Below are 20,573 nucleotides of genomic sequence, written 5' to 3'. Positions count from 1 at the left end.
AGGGGAGAAGAGACGGTGAGAAGGGGGGGGAAGAGAGACAAAAAAAAAAAAAAAAAAAAAAAACTCCTGGGTCACCTGTATGGAGAAAAAAAAACAAACAAACAAACAAACAAACAGAGGAGACAGCAAACAACAAAGAGCAACATAATAATAGAGAAAACAAAGCACCATCACAATAAACTAGCTAGTCATAGATATCAGTATTTACTAAGTAATAAACAATATTGTGCAGCACGCAAGATAGACAGCGCACAGTGTGCTTTGAGGCAGCAGCCAAGAAAGCTTTAGTCCGCGTCTGTGAATACCCATGTGTGCATACCTGTGTGGATCAGCATGCTTGCATTCCAAAGGTTTCTCCATGTAATGATCTGCTAGGGAGTGTGGGGGGGCCTCAGCCCCGTCCTCCAGGGTGTGAAGCGGGTATGGAGGAGATCAAAACTCCAGACATCCAGAGGCCCCCAGAACACAAAAGACCATGGAAGACCAACAGAGGGGCAGCCGCGCCACTGTTCCAGTAAGAGCTGAGGAGAGTCCCAGATGAGGGCTCACTCAGCAGCCGCGGAGCAGAAGCCAGGGGGGGTTGCAGTGACGCGCCCGTGAGCTCCGCCGGCCCCCAGCTGCGCCTGAGTGACCGAGCCCTAGGCCGAGAGGCCGGGGGCACCCCACCTCCAAAGGGGGCCCGAGCGAGCCCCAGGCCCCAGGCCCCGACAAGCGGCCGCCAAGGAGTGAGCCGGTGTGTACCCGGACGCCCACCCCCAGACACAAAGAACCACCAACACACCGACACCTGAGGGAGTCCGCCACCGGCAGGGGAAGTGGTGGTGGGTGGAGATAGGCCTCCAAACCTTGGAGGGCCTGAGGTGTCCCCAGAGAGGTGGCGTCTGATACCCAACCTGACATATAGACACAGACATACAGGCACACACAGACACAAACATCCATTCCCACCCTCATGCTCTCATATGCACTCACTCCACACTCAACCAACGTGGAGACAGACATAAAGAGACGCTGTACACACAATCACACTCCCCAAGCGTACTCTACAATCCGGGTCTAGGTACCCTTGCCCCTGGAGGGGGGAATTGCACCCAGACCCAGGTGGTGTTACCCTTTTCCCTGCGGTGGGGAGAGGCAGACCACCCCGACTCCGCAGCAGCAGGGAGGCCCCACACCCCAGACCGCAGTCGGACGGCCAACTCCTCCTACTAGCCCTCCCGCTCCAGCAGGCCGCAGAGAATGGGGGTGGGAGAAGACTCCAAACCTCCCTCCACCCGCTCATTGTAGTGTTGATGCATATGTGTTCTAAGGTGCAATTAAAACCCAGGAGGGCATGGAGCTACCTGCCAAGGAGCAGCAGGTAAGCGCATAGTCCCTCCTGCTAGCCCTCAATGACTAAGTGTATTTAAAATTGAGAGGTGGGCAACGACGTCAGGGGTGAGGTATACACCCTGATGGTGATTTGGACTCCGTGATTGTGCCCACCCCCAAGATCCTATATGTATGTGTAATGAGAGTGTGAATAATGTGAATGTCTAAGATGTGGGATAAAATTGAGGCAGAGGCAGCCAGAAGGGGACAGGGGGGGGGGTAGCCTCCTCTGCACCCTGGTGACATACCCCCACTCCAAGGCCCTGCATGTGTGGGTGGTTGTGGAGGAGCGGGAAGAGGGAGGCAGCTGGAGATGGGGAGGGAAGGAAGGGAGGGGCAGGTAACCCCTCCCTGGGGCCAGCTCCCCCGCTGACCCCAGTAGGCACTCCCACCCTCCGCGACCCGCCAGGGAAGGGGGGCCCAGGCCCATCAGACCGGGGCCCAGTGCAGTAGCGCCCCCCGGCTCCACAGAGCCCTGGACAGTCCACCCAACCCCACCACAGAGAAAACTGCACCCACCCCACCAACCACACATCTTCCAGACTACATAAGACGGTAAACGCCCAGGCTGAGATCTTCCTCCACCTCTCCTGTATCTCCCCCTCCTGCAGAGAGTTCCTGAGAGAAGAAAGCTCCTGCCAGATGTGACCATCCCCCCCACCAGTTGAAGAGCCCGAAGAAAACTATTCTAATTCTCTTTGAATTTAAGCATACATTCTTTGTGTTTATTCTCCATTTACTTTATTATATTGCATAAATGTCTGTTACAAGCTTAAATATAAAGTTGAAAAAGTATAATTTCAGCCAAAAAGTGTAACTGCTATAATACAGTACACAATGTAATTATTTACAAAAACAAACAAACAACCAACAAAACCCTAATCTAAACTAAACTAAGCAGTGTAGTTACATTCATTCTAAAGTGGTCAACTTGTCATGCCTCATAACCATAACCAATAACCACATTTCCTGGATATATTGGGACTCATCAATAAAATGATTAAAAAATATTCTGAAAGATTGCACCTGGTAAAAAAAAGAATGCATCTCAACCGGTTCACTGAAGAAGTCTCATCAGAAGAGTTGCTTACAAGACATGAACACAGCTCTAGCCACCATCCCAATATCTCTAAAAAGAATCACATATGCCTCTTCCCCAGTAATCTTAGAAACAATGCATACTCAGAAACAGTATGAGCTCAAGGATGCATGTAAACAAACAATCTCCCAGAAAAGGACCCAGTCAACTTGACAAAAGCAGGTGTCCGACCACTAGTCTTTGGAATTAAGAGCTGGACAGGAGCAAGAAGTGACATGATCCACACCTATGGAAGAAGAAACTAATGGCACTCCATGAATGACTGGCAGCACAAATAGAGCAATTGGTAATTAGTGATGTGCGATACCACTGATTTCCTTTCCGATCCGATACCAAGTAAAATTCAGGGTGGTATCAATGATACTGATCTGATACAATACAATAAATAAAATAAGTTTTTGTACAAAGTATCTTTTATTGTATCTCAAATTGTAGCATCATAATGGTTACAGGACATCAGATTACTTGTTCTCATCACTTAATAATGCAGAATTCATCATATAGAAATAAAAAAACTGAAGTTGTGCGCTATTTGAGCATGTTGCCTGCCTGCAGCACTAAAGGACTCCGTGAGAGACGTCTGTCTCGCCCTAGCAGCACCTGTCCCTGTCCACTCCTCCTCTTCAGTTCACCTCAACATACGCTTGTCATTTTCTGTGATATGATTTACTCTGAGATGTTTGACAAGGTTAGTGGTGTTGCCACAACACCTCACTTTCTTGCCACATGTATTGCAAACCACGTCTCGGCTGTTTGTGGATGTAAACTACGTCAGCACATGACTCCAATTACGCTCAGCCATTGTTGTGAGTGCGCATGCCAAGGGGCTGCGACACATTTATACAGCCGTATTTTGCACATGACTATGAAAGGTGGAAGAGGAAGTAGTTCATTCCAATGTAGACAATCCGAATGACATAGTTTCTTTCCACTGTGTTCCTGTTAATGATAAACTACAAATTTACCCTAAATTACTAAAATATCGATATTTTAATGTGAGAATCGATTCCAGAACATAAATGACTGGTATCGGAGGAATCGATATTTCAGTATTGATCCGCACATCACTACTGGTAATAGGAGGTGCTCACCCAGATTGGCTCACAGTGTTACTGGAGCACAAGTATCTGGTTAGGCACCATGTTTCTAAATTTAGAGGCAGGAAATGTCTTTAAGACATTTCTGAAGTTTAACTAATTGGTTAAACTGCAGGATTGGTAAAAATGGTTTAAAAATAATATAGTCAACAGAATTAAATGCTGCACAGAAGTCTAGCAAGACAAGTACAGAGATTTGTCCACTGTTAGAGGCCTTAAAAACCTTATTTGTGACTTTTTCCAATGTTGTTTCTGTACAGTGATGAGTTCTGAAGCTGCATTCATCATATTTAATATTGAAGCATTAATTAATGGTATGACTCAAACAGTCTTGTAGGAATGGAGTCTAAAAGACATGTGATGGTTTGGAGAAAGTAATAACAGAAGTTAACTCATAAAGTTTCATTAGCTTTTTCCTCTACTCATTTCCAGTTAAGTCCTTTCTAGATTTTGATCCAAAAACACACATTATAAATATGTATAACGAGTAGAGAGTCTGCTTGTATACCTGTCTGCATTATCTCAGGTGCATTTTGCTGCAGAAGCACATCCTGCTGCAAACTGCAGCAGCAGCAGAAGCTGCATAGACTGACCCACTTTTAGAACTGAGTGGGAGTGCAGTGTTTGCTTCTCATCTGGATGGGAAGAAGGGGTGCTGAGTGCTGGATAAAGGAACAAATGTCATCTGTAGTTCACCAACATCCCCTCAGGTCACATCCAAACACATGTGCAACCACATCTGAGCTTGGCATGGAAAACGTCGGGGTGTCAGATAGTCTGACAGACGCACTGCTGGGCCCAGCAGTGTACTCTGTGAAGGCCTGTCACTGTCATAGCTCTTCTCACCGTTACTGCGCTAATCACTTAGCCTGTCCACCACCTAGCGCTCCACTATGCTGTTGATCAGCTTTCCATCTCTCGACATTCTTTACCACTTTGTTTTCCTTTTTCAGCAAGACATCAAATAGTTTTATCCACAAATGTGAATCGTGATAATTAATGGCACACAATGTTTCTCATTTAAAATCTAATCTAAAAGAGGTGGACACAAATTATCCAACCCTAATTGAAAAGCTAAAAGCAATAAAACAGCCTTCCTCTACGTTAATGTGATTCTTGAATGGGTGGGGAATGAAGTACTGTGCTTAGAGGTGGGTAGTATCAGTAGCGGTGAGGAAGTTTCAGTAACTTTGGTGCTGCTTTTTTACCCAAAGTTCCGAAACACCGTCAGTGGGCACATTTTCAGGGAGCAAAATTACAAGAGAGCTATTTGCGTTAATATTAAAATTGCTGTCCATATTTCTGCTGAGGATGGCTTACAAAACTGGATAATGCACATCTGTCTCAATAATTCACAATTGTTTATGATCCTTTTTACAGCCACTGTTCAGCTACAAGAGTGACTGAGCTCATGAGACATTCACAACACAAGAGAAATATTTGAAATTATTTTTATTTTACCCAAAGGGATGAAACTATTTCCAAAAGGTAAAAATAAAGTAGGGGCAGCAAGATAGTACGCTGGTTAACAGTATCAAGTCAAAGCAAGAAGGTCCAAGGAGGTCGGGAGATATGAATGTGAGCATGAAGGATTATCTGTTTTCTGTGTGTTGGCCAAGTGATAGACTGGTGACCTGTCCATAGTGTATCCTTCTTCTTGACCCTATGACAGGAATTAGTGATAGGAATTCCGGCTCTTTTTAGAGAACCAGCACTTTCGGCTCGGCTCACTTGTCGCTTTAGTTAATTTATTATCAACAACAATATAAAAATATGCACAAAAGAAATTACTAATGTAAAAAAAGGGTGGTTTTATTTATATATGTTTATATATAAATATATACGGTGGCCCCTAGAGACAAAGCACATACAAACTCCAAAACACATTGCCAGCGTTAACTGAACTTCCAAAACAGAGCTACCTAGATCACTTAAATTACACAATTGAAAGTATATGTCTATTGTTTGTGTATTTATACACAAACACTCATATATACCCATATGAAAGTGGCCACTTTCTCATTACTTTCATACATTGTTTTAGTAAGTATCCAAAACATACAAGTTTCATTATATAATTTTTCAAGGGATCTTATATCTGTTTTCACTCTTATATGCTTTTCATACAAGTTTCACACAAGACAGACACAAACTTTATAAGATTTATATATATCTTTTCCATATGGGTATATTCAAATAATTTAAAAAAAATCCTCATTTACCTGTTACTACTACCAGTGTTGGTCAAGTTACTTGAAAAAAGTTATCAGTAACTAATTACTGATTACTTCCCCAAAAAAGTAATCCCGTTACTTTACTGATTACTTATTTTCAAAAGTAATTAATTACTTAGTTACTTTTTAAAAACACGATTTACAACCTGAATAGGTGATAAAGCGACAGATCTTTCAGCCCAATTCTACTTTTTCTACATACAGGGAGTGCAGAATTATTAGGCAAGTTGTATTTTTGAGGAATAATTTTATTATTGAACAACAACCATGTTCTCAATGAACCCGAAAAACTCATTAATATCAAAGCTGAATGTTTTTGGAAGTAGTTTTTAGTTTGTTTTTAGTTTTAGCTGTTTTAGGGGGATATCTGTGTGTGCAGGTGACTATTACTGTGCATAATTATTAGGCAACTTAACAAAAAACAAATATATACCCATTTCAATTATTTATTTTTACCAGTGAAACCAATATAACATCTCCACATTCACAAATATACGTTTCTGACATTCAAAAACAAAACAAAAACAAATCAGCGACCAATATAGCCACCTTTCTTTGCAAGGACACTCAAAAGCCTGCCATCCATGGATTCTGTCAGTGTTTTGATCTGTTCACCATCAACATTGCGTGCAGCAGCAACCACAGCCTCCCAGACACTGTTCAGAGAGGTGTACTGTTTTCCCTCCTTGTAAATCTCCAACCCGTTCTCACTCCCGACGCGTAAAATAATGACGATTTGTCACGTCCCTTAACTTCTCATGCTGACGCCTAAGGTACCCTTCCACGTTTTTATGTGACGCTGTGGGTTGTCAATTCATTCCAATATGAACCCGCTCGCGGCGATCAGAGACGCTTCGAGCAGAGGCTCCAGCCATCCATTTACTCCAATAATAACCCCGTCACGGCGAAACATGACGCCGTGAAGCACAGTCTAACTGGAGAACCGGGGACCCTCTCCGCGAACGGGTTTTTCTCCCTAATTTAATGCTTTCTTTTAATGACATCGTTAACATTTCTCAACAAAAACACGAAAGTATCACTGATAATTCAACAATAAAATCGCTTCATGTTGTGGCCATCACACAGTGTTTTCCAAACTGATTCACGATCTGAAAGTGCGCAGATTTAACGTACATAATCCTTTGTTAGGTTTATTATTTTCATTTCACACGTAAAACACATTTATAGATTCATTCACCACTCCTGTTAGTTTTGGACGCGCTCGGCTCCAGCCAATCAGACGCAACCTGTGTAAGCAAAGGCTGATGGGAGAACGGAGAGACCCATTTATAAGAATAAGAAAATGAGGCGGAACTGATTGATTCTAATGCAGGTATGTAAAAAATACATATATTTAAAGTAATACCTTGATGTGTGTTTCAAAGTTTGTTTTTTCATAAAAGCTTCAAACAAACAGAGGTGACTGATCTCGGAAACGGTGTAATGTATTTAAAAATGGCTACAGCTACCGTCAGCATGCTTGCTAGGTAACGACTACACGTGTCTACTGCAGCATTAGCCATTTAATCCAACGATGATGGATTAAATCTATTACAAACGTTAAAGGACTTGTGTGCTGCAAAATACCCTCACATGGTGCGTAAAGCAGTTTTTGCGCTAAGAGTTCTGCTAGCTCTTTACAAACTGATGATGCTAACGTTAATTGCTAACATTAACCGGAGCGCCAAGACTGAAAATCATTTGAATTGCGTTAGTTATGTGTTTATGTCACTGAGTTCTGCAAAAATCTCTTTCCTCTTTAGCTTGAAAATGAGTGATTCAGAGGATCCCGAGCTGGAGGAAGAGCTTCAGGCTGCTGACGAACTCCTTCAAGATATGCAGGTAACATTTTTAGTGGAAACAGTTGTTAAAGAGGGAACACGCTTGTCTAATATTTTGTACGGAGTAAATGTTATGTTATTTGAATTTTTTTTAAAGTTTATGTCAAATTAAGTTGGTTAACTTAAGATGTTTGATAATCTTTGCTTTAATCATAGACTGTATTTTAGGTGTTCCCTTTTTTCCTTGTTAATTGCGTAGAATGATGCACAGAGTGAACCTCAGCCAAGACCAGTGCGCTGGAAAAAACGTGACAGACAGGGAGCTTTTATTCCTCAAAGACCATCAACCAGTCAAAGTACTAGTTGCATGCCACGTGGTCAGTGTTCACACAACCATTGATTTTATCTCACAACTTGTTTTCACCAAAGAATTTCAGTAAGTAAATATTCTTCATTCCCCCCCCCCCTTGTCCAGAGAGCAGCATCAATGTCCACGTGAAGAACCTAGTTATGTTGCCAGTGTCAACCCAACAAAAGGTACTTTACCTTCTTGTATATATTGTGATTTCTGTTTACTTTTATATTTGTTGTTATAGTTGAGTTATGCAGGGCTTTTGTGGAGTCCTAAGAAACATACTGCCTAGAGTGTTTTTCAGAGTTTCTTCCTTTCTTTATTTTTTTTCTGTTAGTGTATGGAACTGAGGTGCTTCGTCAGGAGCTCCTTCAGTTGTTGGAGGATGGAGAAGAGGACGCAGCCATGACTTGTGAGACGTCGTCTGAGTCAGCTGCTACTCACTGGGCGATCAGAAATATGGTGTCCTCGCAAAAGTGGAAAGAGGCCAGGCCTTGTCTTATAGACAATATGTTAGCTACTCTGGATCCACAGTCACACCGTGTGTGTCAGTGTGGCAAACAAGTAGTTGTGAGGTGTCTGGACTGCCTGCCTCTTCCATTCCTTTGTGCTGACTGTGATATTGCAGTTCACACACGCTTTGTCCTGCACAACAGAGAGGCAGTAACAGGAGGGTTTTTGCAGCCTTCATCAGAGTTTCACAAGCCAATAGGTACAGTTTTTAAGTCTTATGCATTTCTTGCTATGTATGAGTATGAGTGGGTGCTGTTATTGTATATTTATTGTGTATCAGTTAATTTCTAATTCTTTTTATATATATTGTGTGTTTTAATGTTAGTTCGGCTGTTGCCTGTGCAAAGGCCAGACCATGTGTGTGACTGCCCAGCAGGTAACGTTGAGGTTTCACCCGGCGCAATTGTGGCTCTTGTAACCATAAATGGTAAGTTGCCCTTTTGTCACACACTACATACACAATAGATGTGTTTGGAGGTTTTATTGCAAATTGTGCATTGCTATCTTGGTTTTAATTACCCTCGGCCCGCAGTATATGTGGGCACCTGTCAAAGGTCATTTGGATTTACCAGACCGATTTGAAAACAACATGAAAAAAATGAATGCTTTGAGCCATGACTGAATTTATCCTTATCCTTTCTAAAGGCCGTTATAACCTTGCACTGCCAGTGGTGAGCTGCACCAGCTGTGGCCTAATGTGGTCCCCCTCAGTTAAGGACATCCTGGGTAGTGGATATTGGCCTGGCACCTTAAATTTCTGCACCCTGTTTTCAATGGATGTCTTTCAGTCTTTCTATGACATTAAGAAGGCTGCACCAGGGATGTCACTTAAGGCATTTGTCAAAATGCTGGATGAACGAACAGCCCATTTTGGAAGGGTGAGTTTCTAAATTTGCTAAGTTTAAGGAAATTGTGCAAATCAATGTTTATGATGACTGTCCTTGAATATTCTGTTGTATGTCCTCTATGTAAAAGAATGGCCGAATATCAGCTGATGCCTTCAGTAAAAGTTTCTTGGAGTGGAGTGCTGTAAAGTTTGAGGTGGACAGGATGTGCAAGGAGCCATGCTTTAGCTGCCCTGCCTGCACTCCAGACATGCTTGCCGTCTCAGTTGATGGAAACCGCAAGCTTTATCGCTTTCAGTCTAATGCAAGGTACGTTATGCATTGTGTACATAAGTCAAATATGGATTTGTAGAAAAATGTATTTTAATGTTTCTTTTCAAACAACTGTCACTGTGTTCGTTCAGCACTTCAGAGCAGGGGAACTTTGAAGGTGTCTTCATTGAAAAAGATGAGGAAGTTGCTGAGTTTGTGAAATACATCCAGAGACACACAAATCATGTAAGATACACATATATATATTAGTGCTGTTAGCGTTAATCTTGTTAAAATGACGTTAATGCCGTAACCATATACACATACGTGTGTGTGTGTGTGTGTGTGTGTGTGTGTGTGTGTGTGTGTGTGTGTGTAGATGTATGGATGGGTCGATATTTTTTTTATTTTTCTCTTGGTGTTGTCGTAATACTATTTACTTTACTTTATCTTAATGTTTACTTAATTTTGTCACCATGTGTATTTAAAAAAAACAACATGATTTTTATTTTGTGTTATCAGTGCTGTCCTGGGGAGATCTGAGGTCTTGTGTGACTCGAGGCTAATTCAGCTAATTGTTATGCATTTGTTTTAAAAAGTTTGTCCCTGATAGGGCTTAATCATGTCATGTCTTTTATGTTAAAATCTTTGAGTGTATAGGTCCCGGGGAAAGGGTTGTGCGGATCTTCATCTTGGACTGCAGCAAAGGAGTCGTCCAAAAAGTCCACTGGGAAGTTGGATGAGGAGGGCATGGAAATAGCTGTTTGTCGCCACGGAGTCCTCTTAGCTGCATTGAACATGTTTCGAGGGGAGATCTTTGCTTACCCCCTTTTTCTCCAGAGGAAGTTGGCAGCTAGCATCCCAGGACATATTACGTTCCTTTGCTCCGATGTGGCCTGTAAATATTTCCCCTATTTAACCAAGGTGGCTCAGCAGTGCCCTGAGCTGAGGAACCTCTTGTCAATGCGTCCTTTTCTCTCCGTCATGCATGCAAAGGCTCACACTTGGAAATGCGAGGTATACTGCAGCTTGTAGTTTTGGATTAGTTTGAGACATTTTGTTATAAGGTTGAATGAATTCAGCAGTCATGTATTGTGACCTCCTTTCTATAGATCAAATGGGGAGGTGCGTTTCAGGATGGGGCCGGTTCAACAGTTGGAGAAGAGGTGGAACAAGTAAACAGTTTCCTGTCTAGGGCGGCCATCACAACGAAGTACATGTCTAAAGCAGGTGTGTGTCCGTGTCTGAGATTCCACTCAGTCTCCTGCTCATTAATTCTAATTTGTATACTAACTGAAATGCAGGGCGAACAGACATGCTGACCCTCCTGGCTTTGGGGTGGAACAAAAGGAAAGTGGAACAACTGGGCCGCACTTTGAGCCAGCGATATCTAAAGGTCATTTTTTCAACACCCATTTTAATGTGTGTGGTAATGGGGGAAAACACCAGTACTCTTTTAATGTCAATATGAATGACATTTATGAATGCATTCTTAGATCATAAGGATCCTTAGAGAACAAGTGGAGAGCCTGAATGCGACCAGAAATGAGCTGGGTGTGGATGACGACACACTGCAGCAATGGGTGGCCGATGTGCAGAAATGGGCTGAAGGTGAGTCTCAATATAATGCACTCATGTATAACAATAGGACCCACCATGGCCTCATTAAAGAACTTAGAGTTAAGATCTTTCTGACAGTGTCAACAAACAATGAAAAATAAGCCTTGGAAAAGCAAATTTATGGCAGAGTTGTTGCGTTTCATCAAATTGGATAGAACCTGGGTTGAAATGATGTCGTACTAGTTGGTTTTATAAACCTGAACACCAACATACTTGTTATCTCATGATTATCATGAGATAGCAGCACATGAAGGCTCCAGATGTCTTATAATGAATGTCATCAAGTCAGTGATTACAGAGTCCACTGTAGTTTGGTGACTGTTACTCATCCTGTATTCTGATTAATATTCCTCTCACTTAGAAAGTGATCAAACTGATGGCAGCCTTGGAGCGTTGCAGGCACGAATAGAGGAGCTTGTCGTCATCATCAGAGTGCGAACACAAAGTCTTCACAGACAAAATGGTACGTCCCAGTTTCTTTGAAACGGACCGTTTGATGCTCAGTTTGTACAGCTTGTGCAGCTACTTTGTAAACAGAATCAAATCAGATCCAGGTTTGTTTAAGCTGGATGTGATTTGTTCTAGCAAACAAATTGATGAGTGTAGATTAAAATGAAACTATATACATTATGTGAAGGTGTGAATTTTTTATGATTATTTACAGATAGCAACAAGAGGCGACACAGAATTCGCAAGGTCATCTTAGTTGAGAAGAAACGCTTGGCGGCTGCTGTTGACGACTACAACAAGCTCGCTGAACCAACAAAGCAAATCGTATCCAGTGATGCCCTCATGCAGACCGATATTTGGCCCTGGCAGAGCACAAGTGAACGTAAGCTCTTGATTTATAAATATCCTTTTTAAACAAGCTCCCAGTATCTGAGCAGTAGTTGAATGTTTTGTTCTTGAATCATAATATGCTGCTATGTTTTCCCATCTGATGTTGTTAAACTGTAGCTGCTGCTGACCTCCGGACAAAGAGAAAGGTCTTTGAGAAGGTGATGGCTGTGAGGCGCCTGAGAGAGGAGGAGATGATCCTTTGCAGGGAGATGCGGCATCACTGGACAGTGTTGCGAATGCGTTCTGTGGTGTTGGGGACAATCTCCTCAGACTGTAAGCACTTTATTTATTTATTAATTTTTTGATGAATCGATTGAAAATAAGAGCAGATGCTAAAGTCTTACTGGATCTTTTACCTATATCTAGATTGCTAGCTAACACTGCCTTCTCCCTTTTAAAAAAATGTTTAATTACAGCATCCTAATTCCTTGTGTTTATGAGGTGATTTTTTTTTGTTGTTTGTTTTTTTTACTTTTCTCATATTTATTTGTTTTGTTCTTTTTACAGCCTCCTTTGTTGGCATGTCGGAGGATGCACAGAAGGGACTCTGTAGCCTGGTTTTAAAAAACAAAGTGAACTGAAAGCTGAAATGCTCAAAGTAAAGGACGTGTACAAGAGAATCCTCAGCCACCAACCACTCCTGGAAATGGACTCGGAGGAGGAGGACATTCCAGACGATGCCACTGAGAGTGATTTGAGCACTTCTGATGAAGACTGATTGTGTCATCATTGATGTTATGTTTGGTAAAATAAAAAGTTAATCACATCTCTGTTCAATGTGATTTTTCAACAGACATTTTACATTTTGAGAAGAAAAATGGAATTTCCTTGGTGCAGTTGTTTACCCTGAATCATTATTTCCCATCTAATTTAATGACTAGTGTACATGTTCAGATACGATAACATAATTTAATTTATGGGATGCTTTCTGGGCTGCTCAAATAATCACAAAATTTAAAAGCACCAGGCAGCACACTCACAAGTAAATTTTTTGTTCAATGTTTTGTCGAAGAAATCAACAAGTACAACTGAGATGTTTGCTGTAGTGGTGTGTTTGTTAAGAAGCATGCCAGCACACTGGTGAACTGACAGTCCCAGAATGCACCCGTGCCATTGACTCGCCCCAGAGCAAATGAAATTGCTTATCTAGAAAGACAACCGTCATCAAAGAAGAAGTAAAAGAGTAGGAAACAAATGGTAAGGGAAGGTACTGTGGGGTAGGAAAGAAAGGCCAGAGCTGTGCAAAATGACCTCCAGCAGGCCACAAATGTGCACGTCTGCTCAAACGGTCAGAAATGGACTCCATGAGGGTGGTATGAGGGCCCGACGTCCACAGGTGGGGTTGTGCTTACAGCCCAACACAGTGCCGTATGTTTGGCATTTGCCAGACAACACAAAGATTGGCAACTTTGCCACTGGCGCCCTGTGCTCCTCACAGATGAAAGCAGGTTCACACTGAGCACTTGTGACAGTCTGGAGACGGCGTGGAGAACCTTCTGCTTCCTGCAACATCCTCCAGCATGAGTTTGGCAGTGGGTCAGTTTTGGTGTGGGGTGGCATTTCTTTGGGGAGCTGCACAGCCCTCCATGTGTTCGGCAGAGGTAGCCTGACTGCCATTAGGTACTGAGATGAGATCCTCAGACCCCTTGTGAGACCATATGCTGGTGCGGTTGGCCCCGGGTTCCTCCTAATGCAAGACAATCCTAGACCTCATGTGGCTGGAGTGTGTCAGCAGTTCCTGCAAGACGAAGGCATTGATGCTGTGGACTGGCCCGCCCATTCCCCAGAACTGAATCCAATTGAGGACATCTGGGACATTATGTCTCGCTCCATCCACCAACTGCACCACAAAATGTCCAGGAGTGGGCAGATGCTTTAGTCCTGGAGTCTGGGAGGAGATCCATCAGGAGAGCATCTGCCACTTCATCAGGAGCATGCCCAGGTGTTGTAGGGAGGTCATACAGGCATGTGGAGGCCACACAGACTAGTGAGCCTCATTTTGACATGTTTTGAGGACATTACATAAAACCAGATTAATGATTCTGTATTGCATTGATCAAGGAACCAACCCAATAGGAGCTAAAGGAATCCTCTTGACATTACTTCACTCAGTAAGTTTATACTATGTTTAATGTGCATTTTCTTCATCAGTTTAGAACATAACATGTTAGCGCTCCCTGGTCCTTTTTGGAGACAGATCCTGAGACAGCAGGCAGCTATGGAGAACTCGTGTCAGCTGTGGTAATTAAGGAATACTTTGATTTAATATTGATTTCATGACAACTATCCTCTGGCACATATTCCTGGATATATATAATGACATAAGTAAACTCCCATTTTAGAATCATTGCCTTCTTTGATCTGACTTATTGCCTCAGACTTTGGCCCTGTGTCCCCAAAAGTATAGAAAATCCATGACACTGAGTAAGAGGCCTTTATCATGTTATAAGTGAGAGAGTTTGGTGTAACAGTGGTTGAACATGCCAAATCAATCCACAACATACTGCCATTCCCCAGCTGTAACCTGCATATGCATCAAACCAAAATCCAGTATCATAGCCACAAAAAAGACATAAAGATTAGGTTAAAAGGGTTGTCTCATTTTGCCAGATAGCTTCATCCCAAAAAAGATAAACATTCTTCAAAAACAAAAGTTTGTGAATATTTGCTGTATTGCCAGGCCTAAACCAACCTGTTAAACTTATCAAATTATTGTCATAGATACAAACCTATTGATTGAAACAGAATAATCCATTGAAGCCTCCATCATCATCCACAATCACTGTTACTGTTCAGATTATTTTATCTCTGTTTTCCTCTAGAATGTTTTGAAAATCAGCATTTGATCAACAGACTTTTTAAAAGTTTATTTTGATCCTATTGTTTACCTGTGTAATTGCATTTTTATTGAAATTATGACAGGAAAACCCTCAATCAAATTGTATCTTTGATATCTAATAATAATATTAACAATAATGTTACATATGTAATATGTACACAATAATATTGTGCAAACAAACAAGAAAAATAGCAAAAAATGTCAATTTTTTTTAATACCCTGTATATAAAGACCACATATGACCACAACTCCAAATGTGCAATTGTCACTGCATCTAAACATGACATATTACAAAAAGGTAGAAACATATAATATACAATATGTTCTGAAGCTGGTACTGGTGCAGTTAACTTTGCTTTAGGCTCCCATACACAGTAGGTGTTACTTACTATACGTGCAGTGCAGTATTACTTTACCTTGTAATATGTTATAATAAGCAAGTCACTTCTATATTTATGAGGATGTAGACAATAATGTTGGCTGATATGTAAAACTATGAGATGTCGAGTGCAGGGAAGATATTATTGATCGATCAGATTCATGAATATGTTAGGTACTTAAGCCACAATTAGAGAGTGAAACAGAGACTGACACTGGTTGAAATGTATAGTAAATATTTTATTTTGAACTTTTATGCTGAACTACAAGCTGTGAACTGTGCGATCTCTGCGACCTGTGGTGCCTGGTTTACTGTGTGTAAAACTGCGCAGGTTCCCATGTGTCATCCCACACTTTGCCACTGTCAGGAGAAAAACATAACAAACAACAACGACAACCACACACAAAATAGGACAATTTAGGTTGTGACATATGACAATTTTTTAGGATGAAATATCTTCTATATTCATGTCATGCTTTATACACCTTCATTGTAATATAAATTAATCAAATCAAGTCAGAGAGTATTAATATATGTAGTAGATGTCAAGCAGGACCACAGCAGCAGCCACGATCCATTGGAACCTGCTGGATGAGAGAGCACAGAAACTCCAGGGAAGAAGTTTAGTTAGTAACATGCATGAACTGCATTACTGAGACATGTATGTTTACAGATGGTGGTGAGGGAGAGGGGGAGAGTTTTCAGTAAAAGGAGACGTGACTGCATCTTCAACCAATACTGAGCCTGCATAACCCTGAAAGAGACAGAGAGAGAGGGGGGGGACACTAACCCCCAGCAGTCTGGTCCTATTACAGCATAACTAAGGGCTGAGCTGAACCAGCCCTAACTATAAGCTCTATAAAGAAGTAAAGTCTTATGCCTACTCTTAAAAGTGTTGACCATGTCCACCTCCAAAACTCATAATGGACTTTGGAGGTGGACAGCTATCAAGCTCCTCACAGAAGAGGAGCTCGATAGCTAAAAGCTCCCAATTTACTTTAGTCCAAATACATGAATTCAAATTGAGTTGATAACTATTTATCAACAATATGAATGTCTGTTCCCGTCCAACAAAGTTGTTACTACATACCATGTTGAGCAAGGCTTCCACTTGACTTTAACTTCTTCTTTTTCCTGAAAAACATGATATAAACAAACAATTAATTAAGAAAGACATGCAAGTTGCATACAAAAAGGAGCTTATAAACATTTGTGTACTATTGAATGGCTCAATATATTATACAATTAGTTTACAAAAACATAAGAACCACTACAATGCTTGTACTGCCAGCATCGAGTGCATGTCAGCAAAGCAACACTGCTTACATTGTGGCTCACAAGCAAAACTAACTGAAGCAGATGTTACTGAATGGGAAGGAGCACCTCCACATCAATCACTCCTTCTGAGCATGATGTCAGGAGGACTTTAAAGAACGTAAACATCAGGAAGGCAGCATGACCAGGTCGTATCAGGTGGTCTGTTCTTATTTAATGTCCTATTTGGAGTGAAATCCTGACTCAGTGGCTGAATTAGTGTAGATTCATCAAATACAAAAGCTTATGGATATTCAGTCAGGCACAGTTCAAATCCGGGAAGTCCAAAGACGCAAACAAATCTGCACAACAGCAGGCTAAATTACTTACATTTACAACTCTCCTGTCTACTATCTCTTCATATTTGAAAATCTTCTGTGTACGGTGTTTTCGGCATTCTGAAAAATAACAAATGAAATATTTACATGAGTTCTGTAAAACTGGAAAAAATGCAAAAATTAAGAAAAAGAAATCTTAACAAACTTAACGAACATGTCATGTGTTTCGTACATTTACAATACCATAACGTCTAACCTTTCCTTGTCCTTTTTTTGTTTGGGACATCCGAGGTGTACACCGTAGAAATTGAGGGAGATGCAGGATGTGGAGATGGAGAGGAGGATGCAGGAGAAAGCAGAGATGAAGAGGAGGATGCAGGAGGAAGCAGAGATGGAGAGGAGGATGCAGGAGGAAGCAGAGATGGAGAGGAGGATGCAGGATGAAGCAGAGATGAAGAGGAGGATGCAGGAGGAAGCAGAGATGGAGAGGAGGATGCAGGAGGAAGCAGAGATGGAGAGGAGGATGCAGGAGGAAGCAGAGATGGAGAGGAGGATGCAGGAGGAAGCAGAGACAGAGAGGAATATGCAGGAGGAAGCAGAGATGGAGAGGAGGATGCAGGAGGAAGCAGAGATGGAGAGGAGGATGCAGGAGGAAGCAGAGATGAAGAGGAGGATGCAGGAGGCTGACAGAGGGAAGATGTTGGTACAGGCTCTAAATGAAGAATAAATTCCTCGTTTAGAGCCTCTGGGTCTGGGACTGGTCCAGCATCGACACTGTCAGCAGAGGATGGTCCAGCTGCTGGTGTAGAACTTTTAGCAGGAGGTGAAGCTTGTAATTCTGAAAAATTTTAAATATTAAACATTCATTAAAATGGGTTGAAAAAATGTACAGTACACATAAACACATAATAAGTAGTGATTTGCATGTTTTCAGTTAAGTTTTTACTAAAGATACAACTGGTAAATATTGGCATCAAATAAGTCATCTCGCACACTCACTGACCCAAATAATTCAGTACAAGTGCCCTCTAGGGTAGTGTGACATCTGTAGTGCTTTTCTACATTGTACATTAAAAAATTAATGAGTGTGACTATAAATCCAGATAGATAATGACTTTTTCCTCTGATGACGCTACTTTCCTGACTTTGTAGTGAATAACATTTGACACTTCAAGCTAGTACTGTGACTTAGGAGTTTTGTACAATGGTGATGCTAACTACCTCAGGGAGGTAATCAGGTAACCTCTTAAGAAGTATATAAGTTATTTAAGAATCTTGGTGTTCATATTGGTAACATTATATAACATTTGTTATACTAGAAAGTCTCGAAGAGAATTATCAGGTCTGGTTTTCGTGAAGATTTTTAAAATTACATTTGTATATACATGAGTGTGAAAGACCATACTATACACACACACATACAAAATTGTTCAGGTGGGTAACACCAGAGGTTCAGTATGGCTAGCTTTGGTGATGTGACCGACACATGGGGAGGTAATAAGGCAGATATAACACTATTTTCATGTTAGCAACAGGACATGTAGGGCAGCTGTCACCTCACAGCAAGAAGGTTACTGGTCTGAACCTTGGCTGAATAATAGAATAGAACAGAATAGAGTAGAGTAGAACAGAATAGCTGGTGACTGTTAACTATCCTCATCCTCACCATCTTGTTTGTCTCTATGTACCCCGTGATGATCTGCCTTCTTATCTAGGGTGTACCATGAGTATCACCCAAAGACAGCTAGGATAGGCTACCTGATAAGGACACCTGGTTACAGATAATGGACAAAGCATATCTTACTTCTCAGAAGGTGTTCATAAAGCTTACTCATCTTCATGAGGATGTCACGTGCAGCACCTTCCGCTGGTTCGATCTGAGTGATCACGTCCCCTACTATACGGCCCTTACGGTCAAACTGTCCAAGAAACAGAATTGGTTGGTAGCCCAGGGCATGTAGCTTTGAAACCTGCAAGAACAACAAAGAAAAACATGCAGCCAGTCTTTCATGTAAGCAAATTGATGTATAACAAACCTTTAAGTTTCACATCTTTGTTGTTTTATTGTTGTCGATAGTTAAAAAGTATTTATGGTGACCAAACCTGTAAATGTATGATAAAATCCATCTTGAAATGTTTTGTCTCTCAGTTAATAGCCGATTAAATTAAAAATCAGAAGTAGCTTGACTAAAAATAGTTTTTAACAAGTTTTTTCTAGTTGGATGTCTTTAGTGTGGTGATGTTATTCTGATGTGAATAACTTTTTTATTTATGCTCTTTTATAAATTAATATTTTATGTGTATATACATGTCTTGTTAGTTTCTTACTTCATGATATACAAGAAAACATTGACAACTGTGATTAATAAAGAATTGTCTACCAGACTAACCACTTATTAGATCAGAACTTTTAAACTTACTGACAACTGGGCTGAATTAACCACCCTGCTCGCATTTCTGTTTTTTTTAACAGAGGCAGCCCAGTTACTGTTTTTAAACTGTTCTTGTTTTTTTTTTCAATCCCTCCTTTAGGTTCAGGCTGCCCAGGCATCCACTGCATGTCTTCCTGTTGCAGGTGTTTGGGGCCTGACAGGAAGGGCATGGTTTGGTTTTTGGCTTTGTCATTTCTGCAAATGAAAATGGAACATGTAGGGATTATTTCAGGTCTGTTTTGGTGAAACGATTACAAAAATAATTTATGACCAAAGAAATAACTTATATTACGAGGCAGTATTACACCATATTTAGAAAAAAAAATCAATTACGAGATTAAAGTCATTAATATTGAGTTAATTACGTGAATAGGGTTAAAAAAAACCCTGAATTGATTACAGAAAAGATACATTGCTAAAATAGAGCAGTACTAACATTAGCTGGGTGGCCAAGCAAGTGTCTTACACATGAGAATACATCACAAAAAAATTTAAATAAACTTTTGCAGAAGTAGTTCTCTTGGTACACAGACTGCTCTGTGAAAACATTTCAAGTTTAATATCAGTTTAATATCACTGAAATTAATATTTCAGTGAACATGCAAATTACCCACAGTTTATCACAACTTACTTAGCTAGGATCTGCCTCGTGTCCAGTCGAAAACTTCGCTGCAGGACCGTGAGTTGAAAGATACATTTACTACGACTCCCAAGATGCATTGCAGTAAAAACCATCCAATCGCCTTGCTTAAGATCTGTTGACGTGTCGCTAAAGGCGCGCTGTAGATAAATATTGCAATTTGTAAAAAATAAAATACTACAATTTGCATTTTTTAATTACATAATTAAACACTGGGCCAGTTTAATTTCGTATTATCGCTGGTTATTATTTTAGAGTAAATAAAGGAATAATGGGTAGCACCAAGCTGTTGTTATCTTCATTTCCATAGCGACGGCGGTTGAGGATTATGGGTAGTGTGCAGTTACGGGATTAGTGCGTCTGCGTAAATTGGTCTGATTGGTTGGAGCCGAGCGCATCCAAAACTAGCAGGAGTGGTGAATGAATCTATAAATGTGTTTTACGTGTGAAATGAAAATAATAAACCTAACGAAGGATTATGTACGTTAAATCTGCGCACTTTCAGGTCGTGAATCAGTTTGGAAAACACTGTGTGATGGCCACAACATGAAGCGATTTTATTGTTGAATTATCAGTGATACTTTCGTGTTTTTGTTGAGAAATGTTAACGATGTCATTAAAAGAAAGCATTAAATTAGGGAGAAAAACCCGTTCGCGGAGAGGGTCCCCGGTTCTCCAGTTAGATTG

At 41.0% G+C, this 20,573-nt stretch overlaps 2 protein-coding genes and 1 long non-coding RNA gene across 3 annotated transcripts; 2 read left to right on the top strand and 1 right to left on the bottom strand.

The window, feature by feature from the left end:
* Window positions 1–6,784: 6,784 nt before the first annotated feature.
* On the top strand, window positions 6,785–7,943 carry LOC146652989 (uncharacterized). The gene is made up of 3 exons (XR_014907704.1): window positions 6,785–7,134; window positions 7,565–7,643; window positions 7,842–7,943. It is a non-coding gene; the product is annotated as an uncharacterized LOC146652989 (long non-coding RNA).
* Window positions 7,944–8,057: 114 nt separating this feature from the next.
* LOC146652988 (uncharacterized) lies at window positions 8,058–12,652 on the top strand. The gene is made up of 14 exons (XM_085383125.1): window positions 8,058–8,119; window positions 8,272–8,646; window positions 8,773–8,874; window positions 9,093–9,325; window positions 9,423–9,601; window positions 9,697–9,790; window positions 10,205–10,561; window positions 10,657–10,774; window positions 10,849–10,940; window positions 11,041–11,155; window positions 11,526–11,627; window positions 11,829–11,996; window positions 12,122–12,277; window positions 12,512–12,652. The coding sequence occupies exons 2-14, from the start codon at window positions 8,340–8,342 to the stop codon at window positions 12,583–12,585; spliced, it is 2,097 nt and encodes a 698-aa protein (XP_085239251.1). The 5' UTR covers window positions 8,058–8,119; window positions 8,272–8,339; the 3' UTR covers window positions 12,586–12,652.
* Window positions 12,653–15,440: 2,788 nt separating this feature from the next.
* On the bottom strand, window positions 15,441–18,990 carry LOC146652987 (uncharacterized). Its single transcript, XM_085383209.1, has 4 exons — window positions 18,619–18,990; window positions 17,071–17,652; window positions 16,867–16,934; window positions 15,441–16,356 (listed from the first exon to the last, which is right to left on the bottom strand). Exons 1-4 carry the CDS (start codon window positions 18,653–18,655, stop codon window positions 16,264–16,266), a joined length of 780 nt encoding a protein of 259 aa, XP_085239335.1. The 5' UTR covers window positions 18,656–18,990; the 3' UTR covers window positions 15,441–16,263.
* Between the last annotated feature and the right edge of the window lie 1,583 nt (window positions 18,991–20,573).

This window comes from Rhamphochromis longiceps, linkage group LG15 (assembly GCF_057381845.1).
Source record: "Rhamphochromis longiceps isolate RC_006_pf linkage group LG15, R_longiceps_female_GT1.1, whole genome shotgun sequence".
In the NCBI taxonomy this organism is placed as follows: domain Eukaryota; kingdom Metazoa; phylum Chordata; class Actinopteri; order Cichliformes; family Cichlidae; genus Rhamphochromis; species Rhamphochromis longiceps.
Note: the sequence above shows the minus strand (reverse complement) of the source record. Positions and strands in the feature narration are given on the sequence as shown.